This window comes from Pelmatolapia mariae, linkage group LG3_W (assembly GCF_036321145.2).
Source record: "Pelmatolapia mariae isolate MD_Pm_ZW linkage group LG3_W, Pm_UMD_F_2, whole genome shotgun sequence".
Lineage (NCBI taxonomy): Eukaryota > Metazoa > Chordata > Actinopteri > Cichliformes > Cichlidae > Pelmatolapia > Pelmatolapia mariae.
This window is the reverse complement of record NC_086229.1, coordinates 15404045-15416089: the sequence shown is the minus strand read 5'-3', so window position 1 is coordinate 15416089 and position 12045 is coordinate 15404045. Positions and strand designations below refer to the sequence as shown.

The 12045-nt window shown below is 38.9% G+C and overlaps 1 protein-coding gene and 1 long non-coding RNA gene across 2 annotated transcripts; both read left to right on the top strand.

Annotated features, from left to right (window-relative positions):
* Positions 1-1926: 1926 nt before the first annotated feature.
* LOC135932454 (uncharacterized) lies at positions 1927-2705 on the top strand. The gene is made up of 3 exons (XR_010573534.1): positions 1927-1993; positions 2089-2182; positions 2604-2705. It is a non-coding gene; the product is annotated as an uncharacterized LOC135932454 (long non-coding RNA).
* A 391-nt stretch (positions 2706-3096) lies between these two features.
* LOC134620872 (uncharacterized) lies at positions 3097-5132 on the top strand. The gene is made up of 7 exons (XM_063467201.1): positions 3097-3173; positions 3248-3339; positions 3455-3569; positions 3926-4027; positions 4232-4399; positions 4525-4680; positions 4921-5132. The coding sequence occupies exons 1-7, from the start codon at positions 3161-3163 to the stop codon at positions 5130-5132; spliced, it is 858 nt and encodes a 285-aa protein (XP_063323271.1). The 5' UTR covers positions 3097-3160.
* Positions 5133-12045: the final 6913 nt, after the last annotated feature.

Below are 12045 nucleotides of genomic sequence, written 5' to 3'. Positions count from 1 at the left end.
GTAAAGTAAACGTTATATTTTTAATTTTTATTAATTTAATTTTAATTGTATTTTATTATTAATTTTTTAAATAAATTTTTATATATGTGTATATACAAGTTTATGTCAAATTAAGTTGGTTAACTTAAGATGTTTGATAATCTTTGCTTTAATCATAGACTGTATTTTAGGTGTTCCCTTTGTTCCTTGTTAATTGCGTAGAATGATGCACAGAGTGAACCTCAGCCAAGACCAGTGCGCTGGAAAAAACGTGACAGACAGGGAGATTTTATTCCTCAAAGACCATCAACCAGTCGAAGTACTACTTGCATGCCACGTGGTCAGTGTTCACACAACCATTGGTTTTATCTCACAACTTGTTTTCACCAAACAATTTCAGTAATTAATATTCTTCAATCTCTTTTTTCCCCCCAGTGTCCAGAGATCAGCATCAATGTCCACGTGAAGAAACTAGTTATGTTACCAGTGTCAACCCAACAAAAGGTACTTTACCTTCTTGTATATATTGTGATTTCTGTTTACTTTTATATTTGTTGTTATAGTTGAGTTAGGCAGGGCTTTTGTGCAGTCCTAAGAAACATACTGCCTAGGGTGTTTTTCACTATGTGGAAGAGTTTCTTCCTTTCTTTCTTTTTTTTCTGTTAGTGTATGGAACTGAGGTGCTTCGTCAGGAGCTCCTTCAGTTGTTGGAGGATGGAGAAGAGGACGCAGCCATGACTTGTGAGACGTCGTCTGAGTCAGCTGCTACTCACTGGGCGATCAGAAATATGGTGTCCTCGCAAAAGTGGAAAGAGGCCAGGCCTTGTCTTATAGACAATATGTTAGCTACTCTGGATCCACAGTCACACCATGTGTGTCAGTGTGGCAAACAAGTAGTTGTGAGGTGTCTGGACTGCCTTCCTCTTCCATTCCTTTGTGCTGAGTGTGATATTGCAGTTCACACACGCTTTGTCCTGCACAACAGAGAGGCAGTAACAGGAGGGTTTTTGCAGCCTTCATCAGAGTTTCACAAGCCAATAGGTACGGTTTTTAAGTCTTATGCGTTTCTTGCTATGTACTATGAGTGGGTGCTGTTATTGTATATTTATTGTGTATCGGTTAATTTCCAATTCTTTTTATATATATATTGTGTGTTTTAATGTTAGTTCGGCTGTTGCCTGTGCAAAGGCCAGACCATGTGTGTGACTGCCCAGCAGGTAACGTTGAGGTTTCACCCGGCTCAATTGTGGCTCTTGTAACCATAAATGGTAAGTTGCCCTTTTGTCACACAGTACATACACAATAGATGTGTTTGCAGGTTTAATTGCAAATTGTGCATTGCTATCTTGGTTTGAATTGCCCTCGGCCCGCAGTATGTATGTATGTGGGCACCTGTCAAAGGTCATTTGGATTTACCAGATCAATTTGAAAACATGAAATCTTCACAACATGAAAAAAAATGAATGCTTTGAGCCATGACTGAATTTATCCTTATCCTTTCTAAAGGCTGTTATAACCTTGCACTGCCAGTGGTGAGATGCTCCAGCTGTGACCTAATGTGGTCCCCCTCAGTTAAGGACATCCTGGGTAGTGGATATTGGCCTGGCACCTTAAATTTCTGCACCCTGTTTTCAATGGATGTCTTTCAGTCTTTCTATGACATTAAGAAGGCTGCACCAGGGATGTCACTTAAGGCATTTGTCAAAATGCTGGATGAACGAACAGCCCATTTTGGAAGGGTGAGTTTCTAAATTTGCCAAGTTTAAGGAAATTGTGCAAATCAATGTTTATGATGACTGTCCTTGAATATTCTGTTGTATGCCCTCTATTAAAAGACTGGCCGAATATCAGCTGATGCCTTCAGTAGAAGTTTCTTGGAGTGGAGTGCTGTAAAGTTTGAGGTGGACAGGATGTGCAAGGAGCCATGCTTTAGCTGCCCTTCCTGCACTCCAGACATGCTTGCCGTCTCAGTTGATGGAAACCGTAAGCTTTATCGCTTTCAATCTAATGCAAGGTACGTTATGCATTGTGTACATAAATCAAATATGGATTTGTAGAAAAATGTATTTTAATGTTTCTTTTCAAACAACTGTCACTGTGTTTGTTCAGCACTTCAGAGCAGGGGAACTTTGAAGGTGTCTTCATTGAAAAAGATGAGGACGTTGCTGAGTTTGTGAAATACATCCAGAGACACACAAATCATGTAAGATACACATATATATATTAGTGCTGTTAGCGTTAATCTTGTTAAAATGACATTAATGCCATAACCATATACACGTGTGTGTGTGTGTGTGTGTGTGTGTGTGTGTGTGTGTGTGTGTGTGTGTATACATATATGGATGGGTGGATATTTATTTTATTTTACTCTTGGTGTTGTCGTAATATTATTTACTTTACTTTATCTTAATGTATACTTTCTTTTGTCACCATGTGTATTTAAAAAATCAAACAAAAACAACATGATTTTTATTTTGTATTATCAGTGCTGTCCTGGGGAGATATGAGGTCTTGTGTGGCTTAACACTAATTCAGCTAATTGTTATGCATTTGTTTGAAAAAGTTTGTCCCTGATAGGGCTTAATCATGTCATGTCTTTTATGTTAAAATATTTGAGTGTATAGGTCCCGGGGAAAGGGTTGTGCGGATCTTCATCTTGGACTGCAGCAAAGGAGTCGTCCAAAAAGTCCACTGGGAAGTTGGATGAAGAGGGCATGGAAATAGCTCTTTGTCGCCACGGAGTCCTCTTAGCTGCATTGAACATGTTTCGAGGGGAGATCTTTGCTTACCCCCTTTTTCTCCAGAGGAAGTTGGCAGCTAACGTCCCAGGACATATTACGTTCCTTTGCTCCGATGTGGCCTGTAAATATTTCCCCTATTTAACCAAGGTGGCTCAGCAGTGCCCTGAGCTGAGGAACCTCTTGTCAATGCGTCCTTTTCTCTCCGTCATGCATGCAAAGGCTCACACTTGGAAATGCGAGGTATACTGCAGCTTGTAGTTTTGGATTAGTTTGAGACATTTTGTTATAAGGTTGAATGAATTCAGCAGTCATGTATTGTGACCTCCTTTCTATAGATCAAATGGGGAGGTGCGTTTCAGGATGGGGCCGGTTCTACAGTTGGAGAAGAGGTGGAACAAGTAAACAGTTTCCTGTCTAGGGCGGCCATCACAACGAAGTACATGTCTAAAGCAGGTATGTGTTCGTGTCTGAGATTCCACTCAGTATCTTGCTCATTAATTCTTATTTGTATACTAATTGAAATGCAGGGCGAACAGACATGCTGACCCTCCTGGCTTTGGGTTGGAACAAAAGGAAAGTGGAACAACTGGGCCGCACTTTGAGCCAGAGATATCTCAAGGTGATTTTTTTTTTTTTTTTTTTTCAAAAACCATTTAAATGTGTGTGGTAATGGGGGAAAAACACCTGTACTCTAAAAACATCAATGTGAATGACATTTATTAATGTATTCTTAGATCATAAGGATCCTTAGAGAACAAGTGGAGAGCCTGAATGCGACCAAAAATGAGCTGGGTGTGGATGACGACACACTGCAGCAATGGGTGGCCGATGTGCAGAAATGGGCTGAAGGTGAGTCTCAATATAATGCACCATAGGACCCACCATGGCCTCATTAAAGAACTTAAGGTAGAGTTAATATCTTTCTGACAGTGTCAACAAACAATGAAAAATAAGTTTTGTACAAGCAGAATTTATGGCAGAGTTGTTGCGTTTCATCAAATTGGATTGAACCTGGGTTGAAATGATGTCGTACTAGTTGGTTTTATAAACCTGAACACCGACATACTTGTTATCTAATGATAATGCAGCACACGAAGGCTACAGATGTCTTATAATGAATATCATCAAGTCAGTGATTACAGAGTCCACTGTAGTTTGGTGACTGTTACTCATCCTGTATTCTGATTAATATTCCTCTCACTTAGAAACTGATCAAACTGATGGCAGCCTTGGAGCGTTGCAGGCACGAATAGAGGAGCTTGTCATCATCATCAGAGTGCGAACACAAAGTCTTTACAGACAAAATGGTACGTCCCAGTTTCTTTGAAATGGACCGTTTGATACTTAATTTGTACAGCTTGTACAGCTACTTTGTAAACAGAATAAAATCAGATCCAGGTTTGTTTAAGCTGGATGTGATGCGTGTTCTAGCAAACAAATTGATGAGTGTAGATTAAAATGTAAATATAAACATTATGTGAAGGTGTGAATTTTTTTATGATTATTTACAGATAGCAACAAGAGGCGACACAGAATTCGCAAGGTCATCTTAGATGAGAAGAAACGCTTGGCGGCTGCTGTTGACGACTACAACAAGCTTGCTGAACCAACAAAGCAAATCGTATCCAGTGATGCCCTCATCCAGACCGACATTTGGCCCTGGCAGAGCACAAGTGAACGTAAGCTCTTGATTTATAAATATCCTTTTTAAATAAACTCCCAGTATCTGAGCAGTAGTTGAATGTTTTGTTCTTGAGTCATAACGTGCTACTATGTTTTCCCATCTGATGTTGTTAAACTGTAGCTGCTGCAGACCTCCAGACAAAGAGAAAGGTCTTTGAGAAGGTGATGGCTGTGAGGCGCCTGAGAGAGGAGGAGATGATCCTTTGCAGGGAGATGCGGCATCACTGGACAGTGTTGCGAATGCGATCTGTGGTGTTGGGGACAATCTCCTCAGACTGTAAGCACATCTTTTATTTATTCATTTTTTGACAAATCGATTGAAAATAACAGCAGATGCTAAAGTCTTACTGGATCTTTTACCTATATCTAGATTGCTAGCTAACACTGCCTTCTCCCTTTAAAAAAAGTTTAATTACAGGATCCTAATTCCTTGTGTTTATGAGGTGAGGGTTTTTGTTGTTTTTTTTGTTTGTTTTTCTGACTTCACTCATATTTATTTGTTTTGTTCTTTTTACAGCCTCCCTTGTTGGCATGTCGGAGGATGCACAGAAGGGACTCCATAGCCTGGTTTTAAAAAAACAAAGTGAACTGAAAGCTGAAATGCTAAAAGTAAAGGACACGTACAAGAGAATCCTCAGCCACCAACCACTCCTGGAAATGGACTCGGAGGAGGAGGACATTCCAGATGATGCCACTGAGAGTGATTTGAGCACTTCTGATGAAGACTGATTGTGTCATCCTTGATGTTATTTTTGGTAAAATAAAAAGTTAATCACATCTCTGTTTAATGTGATTTTTCAACAGACATTTTACATTTTGAGAAGAAAAATGAAATTTCCTTGGTGCAGTTGTTTACCCATAATCATGCTTTCCCATGTAATTTAATGACTAGTGTACATGTTCAGATAGACTAACATAATTTAATTCATGGGATGCTTTCTGGGCTGCTCAAAATTATCACAAAATTTAAAAGCACGAGGCAGCACACTCACAAGTAAATTTTTTTGTTCAGTGTTTTGTCGAAGAAATCAGCAAGTACAATTGATATGTTTGCTGTAGCGGTGTGTTTGTTAAGAAGCATGCCAGCACACTGGTGAGCTGACAGTCCCCGAATGCACCCGAGCCACTGACTCGCCCCAGAGCAAATGAAATTGCTTATCTAGAAAGACAACCTAATGGCAGTCAGGCAGAGGTAGCCTGACTGCCATTAGGTACTGAGATGAGATGCTCAGACCCCTTGTGAGACCATATGCTGGTGCGGTTGGCCCCGGGTGCCTCCTAATGCAAGACAATGCTAGACCTCATATGGCTGGAGTGTGTCAGCAGTTCCTGCAAGACGAAGGCATTGATGCTGTGGACTGGCCCGCCCATTCCCCAGACCTGAATCCAATTGAGGACATCTGGGACATCATGTCTCGCTCCATCCACCAACTGCACCACAAAATGTCCAGGAGTCTGGGAGGAGATCCCTCAGGAGAGCATCTGCCACTTCATCAGGAGCATGCCCAGGTGTTGTAGGGAGGTCATACAGGCATGTGGAGGCCACACAGACTAGTGAGCCTCATTTTGACATGTTTTAAGGACATTACATAAAACCAGATTAATGATTCTGTATTGCATTGATTAAGGAACCAACCCAATAGGAGCTAAAGGAATCCTCTTGATATTACTTCACTCAGTAAGTTTATATTATCTTTAATGTGCATTTTCTTCATCAGTTCAGGGGTGCCCAATCCCGGTCCTCGAGAGCTACCGTCCTGCAGCTTTTAGATGCATCCTTGTTCCCACACACCCGAATCAAGTGAATGGCTTGCTATCAGGCCTTTGCCAAACATGATGGCATGCTGAAGAGGTAATCAAACCATTTGATTCAGCTGTGTTGGAGTAGGGATTCATCTAAAAGCTGCAGGATAGTAGCTCTCGAGGACTGGGATTGGGCAGCCCTGGTTTAGAACATAACATGTTAGCGCTCCCTGGTCCTTTTTGGAGACAGATCCTGAGACAGCAGGCAGCTATGGAGAACTCGTGTCAGCTGTGGTAATTAAGTAATACTTTGATTTAATATTGATTTCATGACAACTATCCTCAGGCACATATTCCTGGATATATATAATGACATAAGTAAAACTCCCATTTTAGAATCATTGCCTTCTTTGATCTGACTTATTGCCTCAGACTTTGGCCCTGTGTCCCCAAAAGTCTAGAAAATCCATGACACTGAGTAAGAGGCCTTGATCATGTTATAAGTGAGAGAGTTTGGTGTAACAATGGTTGAACATGCCAAATCAACCCACAACATACTGCCATTCCCCAGCTGTAACCTGCATATGCATCAAACCAAAATCCAGTATCATAGCCACATGATAGACATAAAGATGAGGTTAAAAGGGTTGTATCATTTTGCCAGATAGATTCATCCCCAAAAAGATAAACATTCGTCAAAAACCAAAGTTTGTGAATATTTGCTGTATTGCCAGGCCTAAACCAACCTGTTAAACTTATCAAATTATTGTCATAGATACAAACCTATTGATTGAAACAGAATAATCCATTCAAGCCTCCATCATCATCCAAGATCACTGTTACTATTCAGATTATTTTATCTCTTTTTTCCTCTAGAATGTTTTGAAAATCAGCATTTTCAATAGATCAATAGACTTTTTAAAAGTTTATTTTGATCCTATTGTTTACTTGTGTAATTGCATTTTTATTGAAATTATGACAGGAAAACCCTTAATCAAATTGTATCTTTGATATCTAATAATATTAACAATAATGTTACATATGTAATATGTACACAATAATAATTTGCAAACAAACAAGAAAAATAGCAAAAAATGTCAATTTCTTTTCTAATACCCTGTATATAAAAACCACATATGACCACAACTCCAAATGTGCAATTGTCACTGCATCTAAACATGACATATTGCAAAAGGTAGAAACATATAATATACAATATGTTCTGAAGCTGGTACTGGTGCAGTTAACTTTGCTTTATGCTCCCATACACAGTAGGTGTTATTTACTTTAACTTGTAATATGTTATAATAAGCAAGTCACTTCTATATTTATGAGAATGTAGACAATAATGTTGGCTGATATGTAAAACTATGAGATATTGAGTGCAGGGAAGATATTATTGATCGATCAGATTCATGAATGTGTTAGGTACAAAAGCCACTTAGAGAGTGAAACAGAGACTGGCACTGGTTGAAATGTATAGAAAATATTTTATTTTGAACTTTTATGCTGAACTACAAACTGTGAACTGTGCCATCTCTGCGACCTGTGGTGCCTGGTTTACTCTGTGTAAAACTGCGCCGGTTCCCATGTGTCATCCCATACTTTGCCACTGTCAGGAGAAAAACATAACAAACAACAACCACAACCACACACAAAATAGGATAATTTAGGTTGTGACATATAACAATTTTTTAGGATGAAATATCTTCTATATTCATGTCATACTTTATACACCTTTATTGTAATATAAATTAATCAAATCAAGTCAGAGAGTAATAATATATGTAGTAGATGTCAAGCAGGACCACAGCAGCAGCCACGAGCCATCGGAACCTGCTGGATGAGAGAGCACAGAAACTCCAGGGAAGAAGTTTAGTTAGTAACATGCATGAACTGCATTACTGAGACATGTATGCTTACAGATGGTGAGGGAGAGGGGGAGAGTTTTTAGTAAAAGGAGACGTGACTGCATCTTCAACCAATAGTGAGCCTGCATAACCCTGAAAGAGACAGACAGAGGGGGGGGGACACTAACCCACAGCAGTCTGGTCCTATGACAGCATAACTAAAGGCTGACCTGAACCAGCCCTAACTATAAGCTCTATAAAGAAGTAAAGTCTTATGCCTACTCTTAAAAGTGTTGACCATGTCCACCTCCAAATCTCATAATGAACTTTGGAGGTGGACTGCTATCAAGCTCCTCACAGAAGAGCAGCTTGATTGCTAAAAGCTCTCAATTTACTGTAGTTCAAATACATGAATTCAAATTGAGTTGAGAACTATTTATCAACAATATGAATGTCTGTTCCCGTTGTTACTACATACCATGTTAAGCAGGGCTTCCACTTGACTTTAACTTCTTCTTTTTCCTGAAAAACATGGTATAAACAAACAGTTAATTAAGAAAGACATGCAAGTTGGATACAAAAAGGAGCTTATAAACATTTATGTACTATTGAATGGCTCAATATATTATACAATTAGTTTACAAAAACATAAGAACCACTACAATGCTTGTACTGCCAGCATCGAGTGCATGTCAGCAAAGCAACACTGCTTACATTGTGGCTCACAAGCAAAACTAACTGAAGCAGATGTTACTGAATGGGAAGGAGCACCTCCACATCAATCACTCCTTCTGAGCATGATGTCAGGAGGACTTTAAAGAACGTAAACACCAGGAAGGCAGCACGACCAGGTCATATCAGATGGTATGTTCTTATTTAATGTCCTATTTGGAGCAAAATACAGACTCAGTGGCTAAATTAATGTAGATTCAACAAACACAAAAGCTCATGGATAGTCAGTCAGGCACAGTTCAAGTCCAGGAAGTCCAAAGATGCAAACAAATCTGCACAACAGCAGGCTAAATTACTTACATTTACAACTCTCCTGTCTACTATCTCTTCATATTTGAAAATTTTCTGCGTACGGTGTTTTCGGCATTCTGAAAAATAACAAATGAAATATTTACATGAGGTCTGTAAAACTGGAGATAATGCAAACATTAAGAAAAAGAAATCTTAACAAAGTTAACGAACCTGTCATGTGTTTCGTACATTTACAATACCATAACGTCTAACCTTTCCTTGTCCTTTTTTTGTTTGGGACATCAGAGGTGTACACCGTAGAAATTGAGGGAGATGCAGGATGTGGAGATGGAGAGGAGGATGCAGGAGGAAGCAGAGACAGAGAGGAAGATGCAGGAGGAAGCAGAGACGGAGAGGAAGATGCAGGAGGAAGCAGAGACAGAGAGGAAGATGCAGGAGGAAGCAGAGACAGAGAGGAAGATGCAGGAGGAAGCAGAGACAGAGAGGAGGATGCAGGAGGCTGACAGAGGGAAGATGTTGGTACAGGCTCTAAATGAAGAATAAATTCCTCGTTTAGAGCCTCTGGGTCTGGGACTGGTCCAGCATCGACACTGTCAGCAGAGGATGGTCCAGCTGCTGGTGTAGAACTTTCAGCAGGAGGTGAAGCTTGTAATTCTGCAAAATTTTAAATATTACACATTCATTAAAATGGGTTGAAAAAATGTACAGTACACATAAACACATAATAAGTAGTGTTTTGCATGTTTTCAGTTAGGTTTTTACTAAAGTTACAACTTGTAAATATTGGCATCAAATAAGTCATCTCACACACTCTCACTGACCCAAATCATTCAGTACAAGTGCCCTCGGGGGTAGTGTGACATCTGTAGTGCTTTTCTACATTGTACATGAATAAATTAATGAGTGTGACTATAAATCCAGATAGCTAATGATTTTTTTCCTCTGATGACACTACTTATCTGAATTTGTAGTGCATAACATTTGACACTTAAAGCTAGTGCTGTGACTTAAGAGTTTTGTACAATGGTGATGCTAACTACCTAAGGAAGGTAATCAGGTAACCTCTTAAGAAGTATATAAGTTATTTAAGAATAATGGTGTTCATATTGGTAACTTTATATAACATTTGTTATACTAGAAAGTCTCGAAGAGAATTATCAGGTCTGGTTTTCGTGAAGATTTTTAAAATTACATTTGTATATACATGAGTGTGAAAGACCATACTATACACACACACACACATACAAAATTGTTCAGGTGGGTAACACCAGAGGTTCAGGATGGCTAGCTTTGGTGATGTGAACGCCACATGGGGAGGTAATAAGGCATATATAACACTATTTTCATGTTAGCAACAGGACATGTAGAGCAGCTGTCACCTCACAGCAAGACGGTTACTGGTCTGAACCTTGGCTGAATAATAGAATAGAATAGGACAGAATAGAGTAGAGTAAAATAGAATAGCTGGTGACTGTTAACTATCCTCATCCTCACCATCTTGTTTGTCTCTGTGTACCCCGTGATGATCTGCTTTCTTATCTAGGGTGTACCTATGAGGATGGGCTACCTGATAAGGACACCTGGTTACAGATAATGGACAAAGCATATCTTACTTCTCAGAAGGTGTTCATAAAGCTTCCTCATCTTCATGAGGATGTCACGTGCAGCACCTTCCGCTGGTTCGATCTGAGTGATCACGTCCCCTACTATACGGCCCTTACGGTCAAACTGTCCAAGAAACAGAATAGGCTGGTAGCCCAGGGCATGAAGTTTGGAAACCTGCAAGAACAACAAAGAAAAACATATGCAGCCAGTCTGTAAGCAAATTGATGTTTAAGTTTCACATCTTTGTTGTTTTATTGTTGTAGATAGTTAAAAAGTATTTATGGTGACCAAACCTGTAAATGTATGATAAAATCCATCTTGAAATGTTTTGTCTCTCAGTTAATAGCCGATTAAATTAAAATTCAGAAGTAGCCTAAATAAAAATAGTTTTTAACAAGTTTTTCGTAGTTTGATGTCTTTAGTGTGATCATGTTATTCTGATATGAATAACTTTTTTATTTATGCTCTTTTATGTGTATATACCTGTCTTGTTAGTTTCTTACTTCGTGATATACAAGAAAACATTGACAACTGTGATTAATAAAGAATTGTCTAGCAGACCAACCACTTATTAGATCAGAACTTTTAAACTTACTGACAACTGGGCTGAATTAACCACCCTGCTCGCATTTCTGTTTTTCTTAACAGAGGCAGCCCAGTTAATGTTTTTAAACTGTTCTTGTTTTTTTTTCAATCCCTCCTTTACGTTCAGGCTGCCCAGGCATCCACTGCATGTCTTCCTGTTGCAGGTGTTTGGAGCCTGACAGGAAGGGCATGGTTTGGTTTTTGGTTTTGTCATGTCTGCAAATGAAAATGTAACATGTAGGGATTATTGCAGGTCTGCTTTGGTTAAATGATTACAAAAATAATTTATGACCAAAGAAATAACTTATATTACGAGGCATTATTACACCATATTTAGAAAAAAAAATCGATTAGAGATTAAAGTCGTTAATATTGAGTTAATTACGTGAATAGGGTTAAAAAAAAACTGAATTGATTAAAGAAAAGATACATTGCTAAAATAGAGCAGTACTAACATTAGCTGGGTGGCTAAGCAAGTGTCTTACACATGGGAATACATCACAAAGAAAAATTAAATAAACTTTTGCAGAAGTAGTTCTCTTGGTACACAGACTGCTCTGTGAAAAAAATTCAAGTTTAATATCAGCTGATTAATATTTCAGTGAACATGCAAATTACCCACAGTTTATCACAACTTACCTAGCTAAGATCTGTGTCGAGTCGGAAAATTCCTGCAGGACCGTGAGTTGAAAGATACATTTACTACGACTCCCAAGATGCATTGCAGTAAAAACCATCCAATCGCCTTGCTTAAGATCTGTTGACGTGTCGCTAAAGGCGCGCTGTAGATAAATATTGCAATTTGTAAAAAATAAAATAAATAAAAATAAATTTGCAATTTGTAATTACATAATTAAACACTGGGCCAGTTTATT

What these genes read in the sequence shown, in the direction of transcription:
- LOC134620872 (XM_063467201.1), top strand. An exon ending in TGAGCCAGAGATATCTCAAG is followed by an intron (nt 3,340 to 3,454) that starts GTGATTTTTTTT and finishes ATGTATTCTTAG; the next exon opens with ATCATAAGGATCCTTAGAGA. An exon ending in TGTGCAGAAATGGGCTGAAG is followed by an intron (nt 3,570 to 3,925) that starts GTGAGTCTCAAT and finishes CCTCTCACTTAG; the next exon opens with AAACTGATCAAACTGATGGC.